The sequence below is a fragment of the Mirounga leonina genome, unplaced genomic scaffold (assembly GCF_011800145.1).
Source record: "Mirounga leonina isolate KUSES-001 unplaced genomic scaffold, KU_Mleo_1.0 Mir_128, whole genome shotgun sequence".
Taxonomy (NCBI): domain Eukaryota; kingdom Metazoa; phylum Chordata; class Mammalia; order Carnivora; family Phocidae; genus Mirounga; species Mirounga leonina.
The window spans coordinates 27,365,732-27,390,027 of NW_023270320.1; the positions used below are offsets into that span (position 1 = coordinate 27,365,732).

At 45.2% G+C, this 24,296-nt stretch overlaps 1 protein-coding gene across 1 annotated transcript in view; it reads right to left on the bottom strand.

Moving 5' to 3' along the window:
- Window positions 1-448: 448 nt before the first annotated feature.
- The window catches only part of TENM3 (teneurin transmembrane protein 3), a 492,684-nt gene continuing 468,836 nt past the window's right edge, over window positions 449-24,296 (bottom strand). The window contains exons 24-29 of the mRNA XM_035004286.1: window positions 20,473-20,648; window positions 18,957-19,192; window positions 11,596-11,892; window positions 6,862-8,473; window positions 3,997-4,127; window positions 449-1,842 (exon numbers count right to left, since the gene is read on the bottom strand). Coding sequence (XP_034860177.1) covers window positions 1,087-1,842; window positions 3,997-4,127; window positions 6,862-8,473; window positions 11,596-11,892; window positions 18,957-19,192; window positions 20,473-20,648 — 3,208 coding nt within the window. The 3' untranslated portion in view covers window positions 449-1,086. The remainder of the gene's footprint in view (window positions 1,843-3,996; window positions 4,128-6,861; window positions 8,474-11,595; window positions 11,893-18,956; window positions 19,193-20,472; window positions 20,649-24,296) is intronic.

Here is a 24,296-nt window from a genome sequence, read left to right on the forward strand (position 1 = left end):
AAAAGAGAAGAAAGGGAAAGGAGCAGTTCTCTGATTAGCCACCCACTTAGGATTGCACTGTCCTATCCATCTAGTGATAGAAAGTTGCACATTTTTTTTTTCAACCTAATACAAAAATATTAACACTTCTGGACATTATAGGCATAAGTCGTTATATCTCTACAATATAATAATTTATACTGTACAGCTATAACAGATAACAAAAGGTGCAATCCTTTTAAAAAAATCACACAGTTCACGTTTTTATCATTTTATTTTTAAGTATAAACTTTTTAAACACTTTACATAAATTAACTCCTCTGAGACTAATTATTTGATGTACAGTAAATTGTAATTCATATAAAAATCCATAAACAACTTGTCTCACATAATTTACAAAAAAATCAGGGTTTCCTCTGCTTATCAGTGACAAGGATTCTATTTGCCAGTTTTTTTTTCCCCCCCAAGGCAAACCACGTTAGGGCTGTAAAATCCATTATGAAATCCCCTCCGGAGCAGAAGTCACTGTGCCAACGTCCTTTTTACAAAGTAGCACAGGGCAAGCAGTTGGGATGTCTATAAACAGTAATTTTGCCCCACATTTTAAAATTAACAGAGACAGATACCACATCCTACGCAGAGAGACTACTTCTTGTAAGCAAAGGTCGACAATTCGGTAACATCTGGAAACACTGTACGCATTTCCTACCTTAGTTACATACAGTGCCTCGAAGGAACGGAGGGCCTCGCGCAAAATGTTTCGGCCTTTTTTTTTTTTTTTTTCCTTTCTTTCCCTTATTGATTTTTCCTCTTCATACTTTCAGTCCGACTGAGTGCAGCGATATGCATATGTAAACATATTCTTTAAAGCCGATCACCTTTAAGGTCACTCAGAAAAAAAAGTGTGTGTGTGTGTTTTTGTTTGTTTTTGTGGATTTTCTTTCCTTCTTTCTTTTAATAGCAGTCCGTTCTCCTGGAAGGCTCTTCTGCGCCGCAGAGTCCGATTCGGATTGCGCTACAGAAAAAGCCCAGCAGGGGGCGCGCTTGAGGCTCGAGAGGCGCCCAGCGCCGCGGCCCCGGCCGGGGGTCCGCCGCCGGCCCGGGGCGTTACCTCTTGCCGATCTCGCTCTGTCGGAGGAACTGCACGTTGTTGGCGCTGTCGGCCAGCTCCGGGTACTGCTCCACCGAGAGTACGTAGTACCCGTCGTAGCCCTGCACCTTGCCGGCGCTCAGCAGCTGCCGCTTCTCGCCCTCCGTCCAGAGGCGCGCGCCCTCCTCGCCGTCGCGCACGCGCTGCTGCTCGCGCGCCCAGGCCCGGGCGAGCGCGCGCTGCCGCGCCTGCTCCAGGACGCGCGCCTTCTCCTCGTCCAGCGTCATGCCGTAGCGCACGTGCAGCGCCAGCGCGCCGAACTGCATCTCCACGTCGGCGAACCTGCGCGTCCGGCCGTTGACCACGGTGGTGGACTGCGACACGGTCACGTTGATGCCGTTCTCCAGGGCCCTGCGGCCGCTCGTCAGCCGCAGCGTGCCCAGGTCGCTCTCGGGCGTGGTGGTCTTGATGAAGTAGTGCGTGTCCCTGCCCTCGACGGTGAAGTGCAGGTTCTCCAGGTAGAAGGCGTTGTTGAGCACGGCCGCCACCTTGATGCAGTCCTCGTTGGCGATGTTGAGCACGTTGGTCTGCACGCGGCCGCGGCTCACGGCCAGCATGACGCCCTTGCCGATCAGCGACCTGACCGTGGCGAACCACAGCCACGAGGGCGCGCCGCCGCCCCTGGGCCTGCTCGCCTGCACCTCCGCCGTCCTCCCGAGGGACAGGAAGGCCTTGGCCTGCCTCGCCACTTGTTGCTGAACTCCAAAAATGGGCTGAAAAGCGACACAGAAAGGGGGGGCGGGGGGGACGGCTCAGAGAACATCTGTAGCTCTCGGCTGCCGGGGAGCCAGGCTTCCTGGCAGCGCGCCCAGCGCTGACAAGAACCCCAAAAAGAGCAGGGGGGGGGCCTTCCGTGGAGAGCTCCCAGGCATTTATTAAAACCGCAGTGGGTTCTTTAGAGATGAAAAGGCTTAAAAAAAACCCCAAAAACCTCTGGGTAGAGGAAGGCACTCAGAGGCCCCCTCCCCTCAAGTTGATCCAAGTGAGGTTTGAAACGTAAAAAGAGGGGACTCCATTTTCAAACGTAGAAAGAGGGGACTCCATAAAGCTGGCAGCTTTATGAGTACGGTTGGGTGTAGATTATTTTATATATTAGTTAAGAGCTTTTTGGTCTCTGACGCGGGCAAAGTGATGGTTCTAGCTTTCCTCTTTTGTTTTTCGGATGCCTTTCCCACGCCCATCCCATTTGGGGAACCCCGCTTCTCAGGGTCACTGCGGCTTTTTCCATGGGAGCCCGGGGAGGAAGCAGCCAACACAGGCTGAGGGTTTGAAAGGCTGGGGGCTGCTCAGCGCGGGACCGCCGCGTCCTGCTTTACACGCTTCGAAATTCCTGTGCTCTCGGCAAACACAGTTTCCGCCCGAGTTTCGCCATTGTTACCGGCACAAGTGAAACGTGCAGGGCTGAGTGCACAGTGGGACCGCGGGAGGGGAGTACTTATTACTTTAGGAAAACGTTTACTTTTTTGGAGACGTAGGGACGGTGGACCATGCACGCTGGCAAGCGTTTCAAATTGGGGGCATCTGAACTCAGCCGTTTCTCCTACTGCCGGATGTTTGTCTGGCCAGTGTTGCCCCCAAAACATCTGTTTCATGGGCAGCAGTGACAGAAACGTTTGTTTTTCGGCGCTTGGGGCAGCCTCCAGTGTCTTTGCTGGGGATTCCCTAAGCTGTCCTTAGGGTGCGCTTCTCTTTGACAGAGGACTTGAACCACATTTAGGAGGCTGCCTAGGGGGAAAGTGGGCAAGTCCACTTGGACAGTAAGACTTAAGTGTTCGCAGACATGTTGGAAAGTCAGACACCGTAAGGACGTGCCTGTTCAAATGCACTGGGAAACTTCAGTGTGTCTTCATGACACTTTATCAGCGTAGCTTTGTTTGCAATTCGAAATGTTAAAATGGCTCCCAGACCTTGGAAACCTGATGGGTTTTGCCTCTTAAATGGAAAGGTGACATCTTGGAGAAGGAATTGTTTTATGTGAGGTATGAAACCTATACCAGAAAAGAGAGGTATTGGCACTGAATATACCGCGTGTGTGTTTCGGCCATGATTGCCTTTTCTCTTTGTATTCACTGAAATTACAGGAAATTGCTCAAGGGGGGGGGGAGAAATTAATCTTTCTAAGAAACTCTGCCCTCTCTTCTCCTTATCATTATGGGGTAACCCAATTTCTTGATCTTTAATTATTCTTGCTTTAAGCTAGAAATTCTAGTGTTTTGTTGTACATTCCTTTCTGATCTCTGAATGGCAGGAATTAAAAGGGCCATTTTCTGAAATGGCAGCTTTGACTTTGCAATTTTCCGTTCTTTTCCTTTTATTTTAGTTCTCAGAACAATTATAGGCCTCCTGAAATGTTATTTTCAGGAAAATTCTATAAACACCTAGTTGCAGATGGAGCTTTATCAGAGGACATTTTATTTTTATTTTCAATCTGTTCCCATGAAACACCGTTCAGATTTTAAAGAAGTTGAACTTTGCGGCATTGTTTGTGGGCTGCTAATTTGTAATATGAATCCCCTGCCCTCCTGTTTATAGTATCTTTGCCTTAAGGTCCCAAGTGCTATAAAATGTGCTTTCACGGGGGTTCTCTGTAGAAAGCTTGCGCTCAAAAACGAGCTCCCTCATTTTATTACCTTCTGATAATGTCTTTTTATGTTTTTATTAGCATCACTAAAAACAAATTTAAGCCTGTTTAACAGGCCCCTGCTTTGCTGCACAGAAATGCGATGTTTTTCTACCCTAAAAGAGTCAAAAAAATATTAAAAACCGGTCTGTGGTCCAGCTTTCACAAGGGCAGTTTGGTTAAATGGGTAAATACGACACAGGAAAGCCATCTATCACTCTTTCACACTTTGACTTTTTGTTCTTACCGGTATATCATCCCACTGCTGACTCTTCACAAGTTCGTAAGAAGGCTCAGTTAAATCAAATTTGGGAACAGGGAATCCAGGAATAGCATTGTGCAGATGGAAACCGAATGTCACCAGCCAGCTGTTAACATCTAGGAGAATGTTCAAAATGAACCGTGTTAAGAGTTATTTTGTGCTTTCATGCATTTGAATTCTTACCTTTAAGAAACCCCCAAATTCACAAAAAGTAACCTGAAGAGGAGTCCATGCTTGCCTTCATTCTCCAATTCAGACCCCACCCCCCAATCTCGGACTTGAAGCTGCTAGCCTCCATAATGGAGCTATGGCAAGGACTACGGAAAACACAGCCCCGTAGCTGCTCACTGAGACTGGATAAACTGTCACACGTGCGAAGGTGCATCCTGTGCTAGAAGTAAGTGGTAAAAGGGGGTGGTAATAATGCACAGCAGCATGAAAGAGCCGCAGTTAAGGTAAACAAAGGGAATTGGTAGTTAGTCAAGACTGGTCTTAAATAGGAGCTGTGTGTTATTAGCTTTCAAAAGCGATTGCCCAAGGATATGCAGCTTCCACAACCCATTTTCTATTAATAAAAACCCTAAATTGAGAGAATTAAAATCAAGAGTTGATTCTTAATCAAAGATGAATGCTGAAAACTGGCAGAACTGGCCAAGGGCACAGAAGTTCTGATTACCATCAGCTATGACTTCAAAGGCTCACTTGTGCACAGGTGGGGACGAACTTTTTGGGGAGAGAACCTGGAGACCTTTAAAATGGTATTTTAAAATATTGCCACGTGACTCCGAAAGCCATTAAGCACAGAATAAGGCTTTTATTCTATTCTGGAGGTTATAATGTTACAGAACGACTCAGCAGGCTGGCAGCTTTATGAGTACAGTTGGGTGTAGATTATTTTATATATTAAGCACATTGCTGGAAAATTTGAAATTGCATTTCACCTCATATATTTTATGCTGTTCCATCTCTCCTTTGATGTTTTTCAGAAACTGCTGCTATGGCATTCCCTGCAGTCCACATTGCTAGGAAAGGATGGATTCAGGAGCTGTGGGCTTTCCTGCCTTTCAGGCAGCCCTGTCAACACCTCTTAAATAACTAGTGGTAAACTGCTTGTCAGAATGATGGGAGAGCCACTTGCTTCCTATTTCCTCCTCTAGGGCACAAACTTCACCTCATCACCAGGCTGGCAGGCCCTCTGTCCAAACATCATATGGCTATAGAAGCGGTGGTATTCTCCCTCTTTTAAAAGGAGGAGTGGTGGTGGTGGTGGGAGAGAGAAATCCCAAGTTCATCATGTAGAATAGAGAGTGATACTTTTTTGGGTGTGTGTGTGCGTGTGTGTGTGTGTGTGTGTGTGTGTGTGAGTACATAGAAGATTACAGGGGGTCTTATGTTTTGGAGAAAATTCTCCTGAATGGTAGTGTTGGGGGCAAAGGTTCTCCTACTATGAACAATGTTTGTGTAACAGTAAAAGAAAAAAAAGATCACAGGGTCTTAAGTATTGAAAAGCATTGCCAAAATAATGGGACTCAGATGCCGATGTGTATTGAGTAAGCTGAAGGAGAACACCATGAGGGTGTTGCTGAACCAGGGCTGTGAAAGAGGCGAGTTTCAGCTGGTTCACGCAGAGGAGAGCTATGACAAGCTTTTGGCAGTCTGGGAAAGCAGGAAGCAGATGCGAAGTGAACAGGGGGCAGCGTTTTGAGAACTGTACCAAGAATCGAGAAAAGAGGCATTTCACTATGCCTCAAATATTGAGCAAGAAAAGAGACAGCCTGAAGAAGGACATAACACAAGCCAAAACAAAACAGAGAACCCCAAACCAAACCAAAAACAACAAAAAAGAAAACAGGAAAGAACCTTCCTCCAGGAAGCATACATGTGGTAGAGAGGTTCATATGGTGTGTAATTCAGGAAAGGAAGGTGGGGGCAGAAGGATTCAGAATCCACGTGGTGGAGGATGAGTGGAGAAGTCAGGAACGAAAGTGAGCCAGAGCAGTGCTTGCAAAGACTGTGTCTCTCTCATCCTGGTGGTTTTGTGGTGGCAGAAGTGGGATGAGAGGTTTCAATCAGATCATGCCCCAAACCTGGAAAGGTCTTACTACCCCCCCCACGGGCAGAAAAACTAGTGTGTGTCTATTAGTAGGGCCACCACGCACAGACGGTAGTGAAAACAGAAACGGGATCCGCTGGCCAAGCAAGTGGTGGGAGAAACTGTTCCTTTATTGTCCTGAGGTGATGGTGGTGGAGAGTTAAACATCCCGGGAATGAGACGGTGAATCGCACTTTGCCATGTTTCACGATTGCTCCACTAGAACTTCACACGCGTATAAAAGAAAAACCAACGTTACACAGTTGTAAGGGAGTTAGTAATTAAAGCAGAATTGCATATATTTTATATTAGGGAGGCATTATTAAGGGAGGCATTATTCTCCCCATTTCACTGTTAAGGAAACAGCTTAAAAAAAAATTCTGACTTGTCTCTAAAGCCACACGACTTACAGGAGAGGGGTTGGGATTGGAGTTCCAGTTTGGGGGCTCCACGTTCATCCTGTTTTCCACACCCCCATGTTACCTCCCTTGCTTAAGTGACTGGATTCCATGTCATTTCAGAACATCGTGGCCTTGGGCATTGGAGACAGAATAGGAAGTAACAAACCATGCCTCAGTTTCCCTCTCTGGTTTCTCTATGGTTCCATAGAGAAATAGACACATTTACAAGGCTAGGCATTTGATTTTGCAGGAGTAAAGTGTCAGGCTAAAGAAAGCAACTCCCGTTATTGTGTGTAGTCATATAAGGATTAAAGTAATTCAGTACTTGGAAAGGGAAAAAAAAACCAAACCGCTTACCTGTGATGTAATCTTTCACATCATGGATTTTGCTTGCGGGGTTGTTATTCCTAAACATATAGAGGTTAAAAGGAGCTGGGTCCTTCCCAATTCTTTTCCACATTTCTATGTCAGGTGTTGTCCATCGTCCTGCCAAAATATCATAATCTCTTTCTCCAAAGTGGATTAATTTCGTGAGTGGGTCATATAAGCCACCATGAAATCCAATTACCAGTTGAAAGTCAACATTGGAGTCAAAATAGATTTCACCATATGCAGTATACTGAATCTGTTTTAGCATAAGCCCGTTGCTACTGAAAACAGCCAACGGTGTCCCTGTGTTATCTGACGCAATGTAGAATTCATCCCCACTGCTGATTTCCATGGCAAAGAGATGTCCCTGGAGATCGTAATAGAGAGAAGTAATTTCTGAACTTGAATGGTTGTACACATGAGTAATCCTCGTGGGATAAGTTAAGTCAGCATAAAAAAACTGCAGGTGCTGTCCCAGACTGGTTTTGCTAGATACGCGCCTTCCCAGGCCGTCGTAACGATAAATCACTGTCCAGCCACTGCCCTTACTATAAACCCGAGTCAGAAGCCCCTTGGAGCTGTACTCGAAGATCTCTGTGCCTCTTTGACGCAGGAACCCATCTTCATCCAACCGATACTGAACATCCCCGAGGCGGGTGATCCTGTCTCGCAGGTCATAGCGAAGAGGTGTCAGACGGGCACTGTTACTCGGGTTCAGTAAGTGGAGGTTTCCATTCAGGTCATAGTTGTAACGCCACATGATCTTTTCATTTAGATAAACTGTTTGGAGCTGTCCGTCAACATCATATTCGTAAGCGTATTTGGTCGTGTTGGCAAAGGGCCCTATTTTGATTTCTCTCTTGGTTACCCGGCCCATGTTATCATACTGAATTGTAATCCAGTACATGAGTGACCTGAATATCTCATACTGAATTTCCTTGATGCGGCCATGGGCATCAAAGTGCTTTGTATAAGTCATTACAGCCGTGGAAATGATCTGGTTAATATCATAATATATAACTCCAAATTTTCCAAACTGCTCAACTTTGCCAGAAATGTCGTCAAACTGATAGAGATCAATGGGCAGTGGCGTTTCATTGATGACACCCTGCATGCTGGTCACTCGAAAGCTGTTGTCATAGCTGTAGTCAAATCTCGCATTTACCATCCCATCCTCACTAAAGCGGAAAATCTGTCTGTCAATCAGGGGGCCGATTTGCCTGTATCTAATGGTGCAAATAAAACCATCGCTCTGGAGGTTTACCGTTTTGAGGACTCCCGCTGTTTCGTCATAGGTAAAACTGACTCTCGTGCTATCATATAGGATCTCGGAGAGCCTGGTCTGCCTTCTGTACTTGAACAAGACCCTCCGGCTGGTCCCCAAGAAGGCCGTCTGCAGAAGCAGCCCCTCCTCGTTGTAGTCCGTGATGACAGAGGCGTTGCTCTCGGGGGGGTTGTAAATGTTGCGGTAGTAGCCGATGGACCGGATGGTCTGCATGGTGTGGCGAGCCACGCTGGGCATGGTGATGGCCGACAGTCGGTCCCACATGTCGTACTCGAAGATGTACTGCCTCTGGCTGTGAAGCAGGAGGACCATGGACTGGAAAGACAGAACAGACTGTTGTTCAATATTTGTGGGCGGGGCAGGGGGGGCAAAAGCAGATCCAGTGACCACAAGTACACAGAAACGGTTTGCTTGAGAAAATTATTTTCATTTTAATTGAGTTATCCTTGACCTTACATGTTCACGATTCCCTGCCTAATTTGCTTGGATGCTTCATTGTGAGGGGTTCTGCAGTTAGTGGCTCGAGGTTCATAATGTGCCACTTGTCATGATTGTACCATTCTTTTTCTAGGCATTCACAGCCAAGCAGCAGATTGTCGATGGATGTGGGTAAGTCATGATACAGGCATGGGCAAAGCTGCTTTAAAGACAGTATTTCAAGGACAAAACAGCATATGGGAAAAGCAATCCTATCCATAATTAGCCATTATTTAGGAAGGTGGCTTTTCCCCCTCATTTGATTGAAGAGCCACTCAAATCATGTTTTAATTTCCAGTGCATGTGGGGGAGGAGCAAAGCATTCAAAATACTACTTTATGAAGAAGAGACATAAAATTACTCAAAAATGGATAATGTGTATATAAAGCATCAACGTCAACAAACATTGCTAAATCACACGGTGAGTGAGAGCTGTAAAGGCCCTTAATTGAAATATGGATCCAGGTACGGGTTTTGTTTGTTTGTTTGCAAATTCTTACCTGTCGTCTGGAATGGCAATAAAATCTACATTTTGAAATTTCCTTTAGCGAGTACCAAATCTGATCAGTGTCTCAGCTGCTGTAAGAATGGTTTCTGGGCTACGTTCTACTTTGGTGCTAAATAACGCAGTGAATAAATATATAAATTAAAATGAGTTCTAAATATATATATTATATATATATTTATATATAAATATATAAATTAAAATGATTTTGCAAGTAATTGCAGAAAGACACAAGACAATCATTTATTAGACCAGCATGAGAAGCTCAACCCTGAGGCTCAATAGTGAATATTACAGCTCAATAGTAATACAGAGCACAGGTGATTCTCTCCTTTGAGGAAGCTTCCCCCCAACCCTGTTAGACCAAACGCAGTGATGGCAGATCTGGAAGGATGCGTGTGTTAGGCGCCCTCCTGGGACGTATGCTTTGCTTTCGCCAGAGAAACACATAATCCCTTGTCCAAGGCTCGTTCCCTTTCTCTTTACCGTCCACCATCTTCGAAAGCAGCCTGCAAGCCAGGTTCTGCAGAGTCTCCTCTGTGGGCATATCTAGGGGCAGTCTTTGTCTGCTGGCTGTCTAGTAGATGTCTTGAGAATTGTTCCTAATAGTTTGCACTGTGCCAAGTTGGATTATTGCTGAACTCACAGGAATTAGTACCTAGTTGTGTAGTCATTTAAAATCACATCTGATGATAGTAAAATATTACTACTTCTGCTATGAATAGGTTTTGGTTTAGTGTGCCTATCCTAGCAAGGAAATGGAAATGGTTTGGGTGGATTTTAGGGATTTGGGAGAGATGATGAAAATACTTGCTGGCTTTTCTGATCCCCACTGATATATGAATGTGACCTCAGTTACTGCTGGTAGTGGCTCTTATCAATGACATGCCCTTTGTCTCCTTTTAAACACTTTCCCATGACATTATGATCACTACTATCAGTTTTTAAGGTCTGGGTATTTCTGTTATACTTCTCTGTAATGTACTTAATTTACATTGGGAGAAGTGTTCCAGGATGAAGTGGGGACCCACTCCCAGTTTCTTCAGGAGGAAGTTGTCTTGGGGCTTGTTAGGTTGGAGGGTGAAGTGTTTTCCAGGCATGAGGACTTGCTCCCAGGAAGGGATGTGTGTAGGAGGGCTTCCTCTGTGGTCTCTCATCAAATCACCAGCGGAGTAACTGTCGAGTGTGAGGATTAGTGTGGAGGGGAACTGTCACCCAGTGGGCCAGTCCACTGTCTCAAGGGTGAGTCTCTTCGAAGGAGAGCAGATGAGCAGGTTTGCGAGAGAAGAGACTGGCAAGTAGGGGAAGCATTCCAGAGTTGGGAGGCATCTGTGGTGAGCTCTGAACCTGACGCTGGTTCTCTGGAAGGCTAGTCCGTGTCGAGGCCATCTAGACGTAGACGGGATAACTGCCGGGCAGTGGGGCTAGGTGTAGACTGAGGAGTTGTGCAGAAGGCCTCTCATGAAGAACAAGACAGCGTGAGGTGAGTGCGGATGACGGCGTGAGCGACAGTGGCGCGGACTTGCATTCCAGGTCACTCTGGCCGATGCACGTAAGGGCTGGAGGCAGTAATCGCTGTGTTTGTAACTTGGGTTGCTGCCTGCCTGGTGGTGGCATGCTCTGAGGTGTGACAGGCATTGGGACTCAAAACAGAACCCTTCCCTAGGGCTGATGCTTGTCTCAAGGGCAAATGAACATTCCACGAATATGCTCTTTGGCGGGTTCTCTTTTTTTCAGTAGGGAAGGGCAGGGAGGTGGCCGGTTCCCTGTCCCTTTTCTGTTGCTTTCATTCCTTTGGACCACAGTCACCATCCCAAACCTCTCAGAGTGCGACCGAGCATTTTGCACACGGGTAACTTTAAGTCTTTTTTGGTATCGTACCTAGTGCTTAAGGAGGGGGGAAAGCCTAAGCGGGGATGCTTACACCTTTTATATGCACAAGAAAGGAGAGATGCCACAGAGTGCCTGAAATGTGGCTTCCTAAATAATAGCCTCTTTAGGTTAATAATGCATAAATAGGATCTCCGTGCTTTTTACGGTTATGTGGAAGCTCTGCTAGCGACAACACGACACAGCTTCCGCTGAGCTAACGTAGGCTCCTTCCTAAATGAAAGAGCTAGCACGGAGGTTATTTCCTGACGACTTACATGCTCAAGGTCTAACTTGTGAATGTTGTCGATGTAGAAACTTGGCAGGTGGACAGTGTTATTGCTTGTTTGTTTGCGGCATACAACACTTAAAAGGGTCTCAGGTAGAACTTAACTAAGGAGAAACTACTTGGCTAATGCAGAAATTCATCACCCGCTGTACCAATGCGACTTGCATATTGATACTTAGAATAATAAATGGAGCCCCAGCACATGCCCCCCGTTCTCCTCTCCCACAGTGCCCTGCGCGACTGCTGAAAAATACTGATCATGGCTCCCCTCCTCTGACTCTCACCGTGCAGGCATACCTTGTCCAAGTATGTGTAGCTCCAGGTTTTACCATCGGCAAAGACCCGAGACACGACCCTCCCCTGGCCATCGTAATCCACTTTCTCGCTCGTCGTTCCCCGTTGGACGCTGGCAATCTGGCCGGTGGACGAGTAGGTGACATTGACCGCCATCAGCTTGCTGCTGGGCAGCCAGAGAGTCGGGTGCCCTGACGTGTCATAGGCGATCCTCAGCAGGAATTTACGGTGGTCATCATAGATCTTTTCTGTCTTTGTTGTTCGATCAAAGTCAACTGAAAGGAGGTTTCTGCCGTTAACCTGTTACAACACAAACAGGATGATAACATGAATCATGCTATTCCAATGCCAGTCCTTTATTACTCTTCAGAGGCCCTGCTATTGTTTAAACACCATTTATGATGATTGATTCTCTTTGTCAGTAAATTAATTTAGCAACTTCTTAGGTACAAGTGCAAGGCAGTAGATTAACAGCTCCTTTAAAAGGTTTCATTAAGCAGAAAGAGAAGCCTGGCATTTGTTCAAAACCTCTTCAATTAAATGTTGTAAACTTAAGCAACGGATAAGAAAAATACCAGAATGTATTTGCTTTAAAGTCTGTTCAGAAGATATGAAGGTGGTCAACATGACATCTCTGTAACTTACTCAGAGCCCCTCCCTCTGTAAGACACTGGACAATAACTGCTTAGTAGATTAATCATGGCTCTATTAAATAAAAGCAGTAAATGTGACTCTGGCCCTTTGAAGAATAGTTAAGTAGAAGTTGGAACCCACATTACAGTAAATTATTAATGAGTCTAAATAGCAGGAGGTTACAAACATGATCATTGCTTTTGGCCCCGTGCTGAAATGTCACAAGTTTTTAGAATGCCCTTCCCTTTAATAACATCTGGTTAACTGGCAGGGACCTCAGATGCTTCACTCCCACATCTACAGGGTCCGACAATTATGCTTAGGGTACAGATCTAGCACCACGTTGTTGTAATTGGGTCTCCGTGTGGCTCTGTGCCATGTCCAGAATCTCTGACTACATTTGGCTGTTACTGTCTGGGATCCAAGGCTCATACAGACCAGCACTCGTTACTGCAAAGGAAATGTGGCCGTGGTTACACTCTACTTTAGAAACAGTCCGCAGCGTACTGAGGACCCCGAAGAGTGGATTTTCTGTAGCAAGACAGGAGCTTTCGGACGGTGATAGCCTGGACATACCAAAAATCTGCATAGACTATTGGACTGTTAAACATTAAACAGGAAAATCTGAATTTTACATGACCATGTCTTAGCTAGAACTTTCAAAGCGGACAGCTGCAGCTGGTCGGTTATATACACATAAGCACGCACACCACTTCCGCACGGACGTCCACACTGACGTGTATGCGCATACACAATATGCATGTGTATTTATGTAAACTCTGGGATAAAACTAATCTGTGCATTCTATTCTTGACATTAACCAAGCCCCATGAAAAGATACTCTTTAAGCTTAAACTTTTCCAATCAGTGGTTCAAGGGGAGTACCGTAGTGTCCATGGAAAGGTATGGAAAGGTTTACCAAAAAGTCCATGGAGTGAACTAGGTGATGTTGGAGGCAAAAAAGCACCCAGACAAGTCACAGAAACTGAGAAAGGGTAGAGCCCTGGAGGGCAATCCGGAGATCTTAATGTTCCGGTTCCGTCCTTGCAGATCCAGCTGGTTGCCACAGCAGAATCTGGTGTGTAACGTGTGTGTGTGTGTGCGCGCGTGTGGGTGCACTGCGGGGAGGAGCCCAGGACTCAAGGAGCCCCATCTCCATACCTGACAGGGTCTAGAGGCAGCATGACTTTGGGCTTTGGCCCCTCTGAAGCTGTCTGTCCATCTGTGAGGTGCTCGGGCGAGAGGCTGTAGGCTCTGTCAGCGATCTGACCGAATTCTGCCTGGCCCACTCGAGGCTTTCGGAGCTTCCGTTCTCCCATGTGGAAACGCCTGCATGTTAGTCCCTGCCTTTTGTGAATTCTGTGGAACTTCACGAGGTTAGGCTTGCAGAATGCTTTGCGGACCCCAAAAAGAAGCTGCTGGCTAGTATTACAAATACCTACTTTAAAGCCTGTAGGAAGATTTGATTTGTTATCAAATGAACTCAACAGCCAACTGGCAGGATCCAGCTCTTCTTCACCTTATCTTGGCACAAAATTTTTGATGCCTTAGGATGAGGTTTTGCACGATTTAAATGGTTTCCTATGGTTCTTGAACGTATTTCTCTGATTGTGATTTAAAAGAAAACAAAACAAAACAACCACCTCTGAATGTTTAGGTTTGCCCTCTTTGCTCCTTCTGTAGGTTATTCCAGGCTGCGCCAGCCCCGCTGGACTGCCTGTGCAGCTTCCAAGGACTGTGCGGCCTGCAGGACTGCCCCGTCTGTTTGCGTTTTACTTCGTATTCATTTTAATTTGTATTTCAACTCTTTATTGCCTTCCTTAAGCACCCCTGCTCTCTGCAGTGCTGCCTCTGGTTAGAGCATGAGCAATCTGGACGGCAGATTGGACGGCAGGCCTGCTCCGACTGTGTGGGTATTAAAGGGAGCTGGGCAAAGAGCAGCCCGGGGCCCCTTCTTCCCACTGCCTGCACCCTGCCGCCCTCCTCTTCCTCTGGTTCGTGGATATGGCTACGCAACACCAAAGCATCCAGGAGAAAATCACGTGGTAGCCGCTGTGTGCGCCACCATACCCAACATGCCGCCACATGAAAACATCTAGAAGCGCCGGGATACTGAACAGCTGGGTACAAGTTCCAATTTTCCTTTTTATCCAGACAAACGCGGGTGCAATGCCTTTCTTGCGTCCTCAGGTCAGAGCAATGAAAGAATTAGCATGTGGCTGTTTCCCCCCACATTCCCAAAACACGAGCCAAGGTTTCAGCCGTTTTCGGATTGTTTCCAGATACCAGTCATTGTTACTGAATATGTAAAATTTCAAAAGATACGAATAGATCTTTTGTTTCCTCTGTTCTTCCCATACACGCCCAAACTTTCTCCTTCGGGTATTATAAACAAAGTGCAGAAGTCAAGGGACATTTCCATTCTAGGACACAGTCCTACTTAACTGTACCTTTATGAAATTATGGCAATGTTTCTACTGCTTTTTTTTTTTTTTTGACAATCAAAGTCCTGGCATTGTTCCATGTCCCAGTTGCCTTTTAATAAATAGTTTTAATATAAAAAATATCAATTTAAATTGAATAGTTTATCTAAGATGAAAAATCTTAGCTCATTACTGTACCTCCAGCTATATAAAAATGAACCCAAATGTTGTGTTTGGAGAAGAGATCACCATGAAGTCCTTTGTGATATACAGCATTTCTTTCAAGCAAGCATGCAAAGTCCCTATTTTCAGAGATCACGTCCAGCATGACTGTGAGGAGATCACAGCATCCCTTGGATATGGGAACGGGGGTAGTGATCATCTTCCCTCCAGAATGCTTGAAAAACTAACGTGTAAAGATGTTAAACAACGCCTTTATGTTTAAAGACATCAAGCACCATCAGATTATATTCATGTATCTGGAATGTTACGGAGGGAAGTGAGGAAGGGCTGGCTCATTACCCAGTACACTTGGTCAACATCACGACTCCCCTGTGTCCCTGTTGGAACATCAGCTGGTTGCAGACGGTTTTGTGTCTCTCTGCATGTCAGCCAGGGCTAATAACAAGGCACCATCCCACTGTGGGCCGCGCCGCTCGGCTCCGAGGGAGGAGCAACACAGCACGCGAACGTGACTCGCAGAATGAGCTTCATATGCTATCATATGCATGTAGGCCTTTAAAACACACTTTTGGCTTTCACATTTTGAGACTTTTGTTTTTTTTAAGTGATTCACTGATTTTTTTTCCTGTAAGCATCTGAATTCTGGGCAACTTTAGAAGATACATTTTTCTTTTTAGAATGCCATAGCAGCGTTTTTTTTTATAACTGATGAAAGGCTGGTTCCAAAGTCCATCACTGACAAAAAAACAAGGAATATTTACCAAACAAGAGAAAGACAAGAAATTTTTATGCCTGTGTCTTTTTTTTTTTTTCCAACTTAGCCACAAACAAGTGAGCTCTGGAAATGTCTAATCTTTAGTTTGCAATGCTTTCCCACATCTCTCACCATTTCATTTGCTTGTGACTCCTGACTGTATTTCCCTTTCCTCTTAATGCACTTTTCAGAGCAAATGCTTTCCATGTTGCTAGTTCCTTGTTAGTTTTCCTTTTCTACTCTTTGCTTTAAAAAACTTTAAACTACAATATCTGGTGTTCTCTTATAGATCCATCATCTATTTAGAGTTAGGTTTGTGTATAGCAGTCAAACATTTGCAAGGAAGTGCTATCCATACAGTTTCTCCCTTGGACCTAGATGCAGTGAGATAATCCGTATTTTAAGGCTGGCTTTTCCTCATTCATTCACTGAATAAATATTTGAGGACCCACTCTGTGTCAGGCAGCTCGCTGAATTTAGGCAAATACCTTAAGAATGAAAAGAAGTTTCTGCTAGGAAATAAAGGTAAGCGAGGGAATGTTCTGTTTCAGGAAAGGGTGGGATGCAGGTGAGTACTGATCCAGTGTGCCTCCCGGGCCGTCGGTCCTTCCCCCGCTGCCCCTCCACCCTTCACCTCTCTTCCCTCTTTTGGCAGACTCCGGTCTAGTCCTTAAGCCAGGTTTTCCTATCATCACTCTCTCCCTAGAATTTCTCCCTTAGAACCACAGAGGAATGAAATTAGCAGTCAAAGCCGGCACATCCAATCTTATCTTGAAAGTAAGAAACCCTCCCTTGTGATCTTGGCATTGTCTCTATGAGAGCAATTGCACTATCAGCTGGAAATCTCCTCCCAGTGTGGCTGAACAGGCTACTTTAAACAGGGCATTCTCTGAAACGACTTGCCGAGGCATTGTGGGCCCACTATTTAGAAGAAACTAACAGCCATGCTTGTGCGCTCTTGTCTTTTCTTCCCCCAAAGTGAGGTATCTGCTTCATTTTGAATCAGGCAGAGAACCAGAGACACGAGATAGGATTTCATCTTTTCCTCTACTCTTCCTGATTTCTTTTTATGCCTAGAAAAGCCATGTTATAAAGAAACAGAGGACACGCTTAGAGCTTATCTCAAAGAAGAGAAGGCAGCATATTCTGCGGTCAGTTTCTGAGCAAAGCGCGTCCCACACTCTTCCCTTGTTCTCCTAACCAGTGTGCTGAAGGGCTCTCTCCTATTTCCCGCTGCGTGGGTAAATGCCTAACATATGCCTATGTGGTAGAGAGTCTCCGGGTTACGGTTAGGGAATATATAATCACGCCTTTTATTTGTAAAGTACTTTCACATTGTCTCATTTGATTCTGTAACAATTGTGTGACGTGCAGGCAGGGCAGGGTAAAATTGTATTTATCCATTATCTGTATCCCGTGTATTGTCTATGTGATGAAGCGTCTGTCAATGACCTATATAATGTCCATATTATAATGTCATAATGTTATGATATTATCTTGATGATACTATATTACTTATATCCTATATGGATTATCATGATATACATAAGGAAACAGGTTTCAGAGATGTTACGATTTTCCCATAAGGTTTATTATTAGCAAAAAGTGGAGCCTGATCTAGAACCCTTGTTTCTGGAATTCTAGTTAATGCTGTGTCTTCTCTGGTGTGTGGAATGAGGAGCACAAATGTGAGCAGCATCTTTGTACCTTTTGGTGAAGGAAGTCCTGTGTCTGAGGGTAGGTGTGACTCTGTGTGTGTGTGTGTGCGTGCACGCGCATGCACACATGTCCACGTGCATCATGCCCATTAGAGGGAGAGCTGGATAAGATAAAGCCTGTGAACTAGCTTCCAGATCGCAATGGCCCAAGGAAGCAGGGGTCCTGGAAAGAAGTAGTAGATGGGGCAGCCACCACTGATTCCTAGGTTCAGGAGAGGGAAAGGCAGGGAGCTGGGGTCTCCTCGGGCAACAGACCAACCCTAGGTCCTCTCCTGTCACTTTACCTTCAACTCTACTGTTGCTCTTCCCTTTAGGGTTCTCTTGCTTTTCCTCCTCACTTCTCTCTCTGAACAAGCCCCTCTCCAGGGTCCCCTAGCTCTTGCCGGCCACAATTCCGGAGCCAGGTGGCTTGGAGTTAGGGCATCCTGGCTCCCGCAGCCTGGGAGATGGGGGAGGGGGGAGCGCACAGCACTGGTTCCAGAAGGTCACGTATTTAGAGTCCCAAACACCTGCCTTGAAATTGAAGTGAAATCAGAATGTAACCTGGAAGTTGGATACAGGCTGTATGTGATCCAGTGATCCTTGATTCCTTTATTTCTATTTCTTGGAAACAGCCAGAGATAATATATAGTAGCTGTTTCTTACCCTCAAGGACTGTCAAGGTAAATCATATTGGCCTCTTATGATAATAATTTAACCATTTTCGGTGCAGGAAAAAGGACATTAATGGTATGCTCCATGTTTTGTTCTCTCTCCTTGACTTTCAGTCCTTTTTTTAAATGGCAAGGGGAAGTATTTTTAGGAATAGTCATCTCCATTCATCTGATAAACTAAAATCTGTTTGCTAATAGAAAGAATGAATCAGTTCAGTTTATAATGTCTGAAGATGGTTTCCTGTAGCCTGTGTTTTAGTACCTAATCTGTGTTGTCTCTACCAGACAGCTGTCATAAATCACAGCTTGCCTTCTTGATGTACTTGGTTCACAGTGTGAGGGAGGGAAAAAGAAACCACCCAACAAGGTAAGGTGGAGAACATTTTGCAAAGATCAATTACACGAGCATAATCAGAAATATCATTGTGTTTCTCATAAACACAATATAAATCAATAGCGAGGAGGCAGCACTTAGGTTCTGCCACTGATATTCTTCCATGTGAATATATTTTCTATACTCTAAAAATATTGAGAATGCAAAGAAAGAATCCGCTTTTCAATGGCCAGCCCATCTCTTTATGATTTGGAAAACTTTCAATATTTAAGCTCTTATTTATCCTCATCCCCACCTTAGGAAGTCATCAATCTTTACTGAGTGGCTAAAGGAAAAGTATAAGATGATCAAGATAATATTAGTAAAACAACAATGGACTGACATCCAGGATAGTTGGGTCTGTGCTCCATGCAACTGCCTGATTTCTCAGGGAAGAACTGATTTTTAACCCCAGGCACACTGAGGAAAAGCTTTTCTCCAACAGTTGGCTTTTATTACGAATGACCTAACGGCCTGACAGCTGCCTATACCTCGTGCTGGCAGGGAAGGCGCCGCCCTGCATTTGGTTCTGGGCAGATGAGGATGAGGAGGGGATGAGCGCTAGCCCCCCCCCTCGGGGACACGGACGGCTGGACGGCCATCACCTACTCTCTGACACTGGCTTACCCGAAGCTTCCGACCAAAGACGTTGACTTTTCCTTGGGCTTGCTCTTTCCGGAACCTCCACTCGACCAAATTTTGACCGTTTTCACCAGGAAGACTCATGTTTCTTTTGGCAACTGTCGGATTAGCCGTGCCGGCCAGAACGTGGGGCTCCGTCTGGTAGTGTGAATCAAGGCCACTGGCGTAGATGATTCTAAGGGAGCCATCATAACCGATCTGATAGCTGTTTCTTAACTGATCTGAAAAACAAGGAGCCGAAAACAGGAACTACAGATATGGATTAAACACTCGGTTGGTCCATGCAGTTGGAAGTGATAGACATTTCTAAAATGCTGACCGACTCCATGTATAGGGAAACAAAAAGTACTGAATGCTGTCCTTTTAGAACATATCACAACAACTTTGATTTCTGTCCTTTCGTGCTGTTAACATAATTGGCTGGATAGTAAAGGCAGGCTTCAGGGGAATTTAAAATCCTCCTCCACTTGAGATTTCTTTTTCTCATTTGCCTGATGGAATGAATGAAGGGTCATTCTCCACAGATGTTCCGGGAAGGCTCTGCCAAGAGCCATGTACATGCTCCCTCGGGAGGCTGGTGTGTCGCAGCCGTCCCTGCCAGGGTCTCAGAAGACCACCCCCCTCCCCTACACCCATCCCTCCCTTGTTTAAAATCTTTTGCAAAGATTTCATATCCGTACGTTGTATACCAAAAAGATAAGATGATATTTCTCTGAAACTGGACTTTTACAAAAGCAAGCCATCTTCTATTTTGTAAAAAACCCCCTCTTGCATTATAGGCTATGGCCTCAATTTAAAATTTTTCAATGATATTGGACCATTTGGGGAAGAAAGGAATTCAAGCAATATTAATTTTAGATGACTGCAGAGATTACTTGAGAGAACTGGTAGAAATAATGAATCAAAGAAGCTTAACTCAGATTTGGTAATTATTCTTAGAGCTGTGACCTCAACAACTGCAACTGTCACGGTAAACAGGCTTTTCCAAGATTATGTCAAAAAGGAATATGGCAGGAGGTTCCGCCATGAATATATTGGATATGGACCGAATGGAAAAAAAAAAGAAGCCCAGCTATTACATAAATGGGCACACAGAATTTGGTGTCAAATTTCCAGGGATCACGTCATATGTGGACTGACATGCAGCATCGTGTGCGGACTCAGAATGTGCTCCGTCTCAAATGACTGCAGTTCCATGGCCATGAAAAGGACCCACTCCCCAAAACTGCAGCAGACGACTCACAAAGGGTCTGATGACGCGTGTGAAGAGTTGCAGTGAAGTTGCTTGTGGAAGCGGGAGTATACACTACGTGATCTAAGATACATAGATATCACAAAACAAACAGTACCGATAGACATGGGGCTGTTCACCAACATCTCTAGAGGTTTATGTTTTCACCCTCCCTTTTCTGGCTCATCTTAGAACACGGGTCACCACATTCTACGGGGGGTGACAGTGGCATTTAAGGTTACCCATCCCAAATTATGCTTTCATGTTTACCTTGAACCATGGTGTAGAAGGAGTCGATCGAGGACAGATTTGAAGTGATGCTGACATCCTCTTCACGGCTGGATGACTCAATGTCCACCGTGATGGCCTTGTCCATGTCCCCGTGCAGGTTTGTGACCACTCCAGTTGGAAATGTAACATTTGTCAGACGACCTTCGCTGTCATAGCTACATAAAAGAGGCATCAACTCGGTGTTAAAGAGCAAACGGCAGGTTCTCCTTACGTATAAATACCAGGGGCGGCAATATCGGCTGCAGAGATTTGGAAGGATATTTGCCTTTGTGCATGAGCCATGCAGAGTGAGGACTTCAAACGTGCTTTGAAGTAATCAAAAGCCTGTTTAACAGAGAAAAACCTCACCGGCGAGAGCACGAGTAAACAGAAGAGGTCTCCACCTCAGCATCTTCTTCTCTGAAGTGTGACCAAAATCCTCCTGCACATCCAATTTGCTCTTTCAAAGGGAACATATTTACTGATACTAAATTCCTTAGTCTTCGCCATATTTTCTACAAAGTAGATTTAACTTGCTGTTATATCAGTTTTTAAAGTTTTACTAACTTACGCCCTCCATGGAATAGGAGTGCCATAGGAATACATGAAACTTTGTAAAACGGTATGTATACATTGTATACAGTATGTAAAAATATTCTTGTAGTAGCTTGTGACATCTTCAACAGATTAATACAATAAAGCCATTTAAAGACTTTCTTATTCCTCAGTGTTGACATACTTTAGAATGGTAAAAACGGGACCTAAATGTTGGCAGGGGTGGTGATACTCTATCTCGTCTGGACTGACGTTGTAGGAATGAGCTCTTGAATGATGATTTATTATGTTTACTGAAATGTGATATATTATTTCCTGACATTTAATGATTAGTTGCTTTTCCAATTATACACTTACTTTTTTTAGCATGTAAATAGAAGAGGGACATATAATTAAAATGTTAGGATATATTTTAAAAAGCTGTCCTATAATCATAAATATGCATCATTGATATAACATTTTAATAAAGAGTTGATTTTGGGGTGGCTTTTCTATTTGTGGCGGCACCAGAGAGAATTTCAGAAGTGACTGTGGTTTGAAGAAAGAAAAAAACAGATCGCAAATTCCAGCACAACGTAAGCCTGGATTTCAGCTTGATACCAAGGCTATTCGTTAAGAAAAGGCCTAAGCGAGATGAAGACTTGCACCACGTCCTACTTACAATAAGCCCAGATGCAGAACGGTAGAGAAAGGGTCTTCTTAGCGAAAGAAGTTCCCAGGGGAGGGGAAAAAAGGTGGGGATGATCCCAATAATAGGTGTAAATATGGGGCAACAGGGACTAAGGGGTAGAAAGAAGAACTTAAATGATACTTCACAATAAAAGGAGAGGGTTTTAGAGGGTAAAACAAGTAGTTTTGGAAACTGGTTAGTACTTAGGGAGAAGATTCTAGGTAATGAAGGTAGAGAAGATTCAGCAAGGGCAATGCCATGGTAGAGACGGGAAGGAAGGAAGGAGGAGAGAGAGGATGTCTGCTCTGGGCCCAGGGAGGAGGTGATCCCATTAATTCTGGGGGGACAGCATCAGTCAGATGGAGGGTCTGACTGACCCGATCTGACAGTTTGCCATGCTGCTTAGCCAGCGGCACGCATGGGCACTCAGGAGAGACAAGCAAGCGAGGGAGAAGCAAAGAGAAAGGAAATGCGCCGTTAAGTGTAACCATTGTTTGGACCCATAAAAGGCAGAGCTGAAATAAAAAGAGCAGTCTCCTTCCCCTCCCCACCAACCCAAATGCCCCTAGCAGATGAAGACATCAATGAAAGAAATCCAGCATGGTTTATTGCTGTCATTGCTTCTTAAAAGAAATTACTGTTCTTGGAGAAACAAACAAGGCGTAGCTCTGTGTAGGCAGAATTATTGACAAAACCAGCTTCAGGCTCAATCTTCACCTGGACAGAAATCTGGCATCTCTTTACATTTCTCACGGGCTCTCGTGTTTTGAAGAAATGCTCCTACACAGAAGGTAGTTCAGTACTGCATTCTCCCCCACCCCTCTCCCATTTTACAGATGGAAAAATGAAAACACGCCGCGCTCCGGTGACTCGATCAGGCTCTCATGGCGTCCAATGACTGGGCCATAAAGGGGCTCCCCTGCGCTGGACCCCAGGTCCAGGATCCTTCTGTAAATCACAGAGGCTACTGCTTTTTATAGAAGAGCCACCTGCAAGCACTTTGCTGATTCATTCTCGCTGCCGTCACTCACCTGCCCTTTCTGACCCGTTTGCTGGTTTATGTTTTCTAGCTCCTTTCTAATCTAAATGGGAACATCACCTTCCTCCTGCAGAAAGCATTTCTGCAACCTTTGCCTCTGCTCTTTTATCCGCTGACCACGCGCTCCACGTCCTGCTGGGCAGGCATTCCGTATCACGGGATGCTGAGCACATCTGGGACAGAACACGGGATGCCGCACATCCAGACTCTAACCTATTAGCCTTTGGTTCTAAGGAAAATACAAATACAAGTAGCCTTTGTAGGTGGTACACTCAGAATGACACGGGGGTAAGCCGGCATCTTAGGGGCCCAGCTTCTTGGTTGGGCCCTGGGCGTCCCGAATTTGTGCCTTCCGAGCATGGGCTGGGTCGACATGAAGGTGCATGCAGGCCGAGGTGCTTGCACGAGGCAGGGCAGGCCGGGTGCCAGGGCGGAGGGGCCCTCAGAGGTGTGGCCTTCCCAGTCACCCTCACAGGTCAGGCAGCGAGCACCTCCCAGACTTGCCAATTTTACCAACCAGGGGAAAAAACAAACAAACAAACCAGGGACCAACAGAGCCATTTTTGTCTAAAGAAGCAATACCTGTTACCCCCTTCCTTTCATGAAGAAAAGGCCACTGAAGCAAACCAAAGGTAGAAAGGACCTAACTTCGGGGGTGAGAGACCACTGTTTAAAAGGAATCAGTAAAGCTTGGTGAAAAAATTCTCCACATCGTTTATGTTTTTCATTTCAGCGTGGATCAGTGAAAACTTTTCCCACAGATTAGCACCCTCGTCAGGAGAACCGAAAACAAGATGGATGAGAGACCCTGACATTAATTACCAGGGGACTCTGGAGAAGGGCCGGAGAGAAGAGAAGTAGTCAAGGATGACGTTCAGAAGTGGCCGGTGAACCCTTCTTTACCTCGGCAAGAGAAGAGAAAACAAAGCACCAGCAGATGTCCAACTGTCCGCTGGAATGCCCCGACCCTCCGTACCAAAGAGGCCTTCCCATCAAATATATGCCTCAGGACATGTTCTCTGCTTCTGTACAACTCTGTGACTCGAGTTAATGTTGCTCGGCCTTGGTGGGGAACCAGCCCTGCCCAGCTTGTGCATCTGAGACGTAGCTTTCTTTTATTAGCCTTTTGAATTTACAGTGCAATAGGCTCTAGGGATTTTGACTAGAATATCAACTTCACGCTCTCCATTCCACTCCTCTGGTCTCAGCCTCATAGCTTCAAATTCATAACACAGCACATTCTTTTTGCTCCTGATTGCTCCTCTTCACAAAAGACCCGCACTGGGTAAAGAAAGACTCCCTCAGGCTCTTCATGACCTTCTGCTCTTTCACTGATGGGATGCCCTTATTTGATGTTTATCTATTTGTTCGTCTTTAATTTTGATTGCATTTTTGCCTAGACTTGCTGTTTTAGCCTTTGTGGTGTATTTCTAAATCTTTTTAAGTTTCCTAAGCAGCGCGATTATCGACCAATGCCCCAGAGAGTTAGAGCTTCAGCCCTTGTCAGTTGAAATGCTGTATTCGTCCTGACGTGAAATTTCCTTCCTCCCCCCTTGTAGA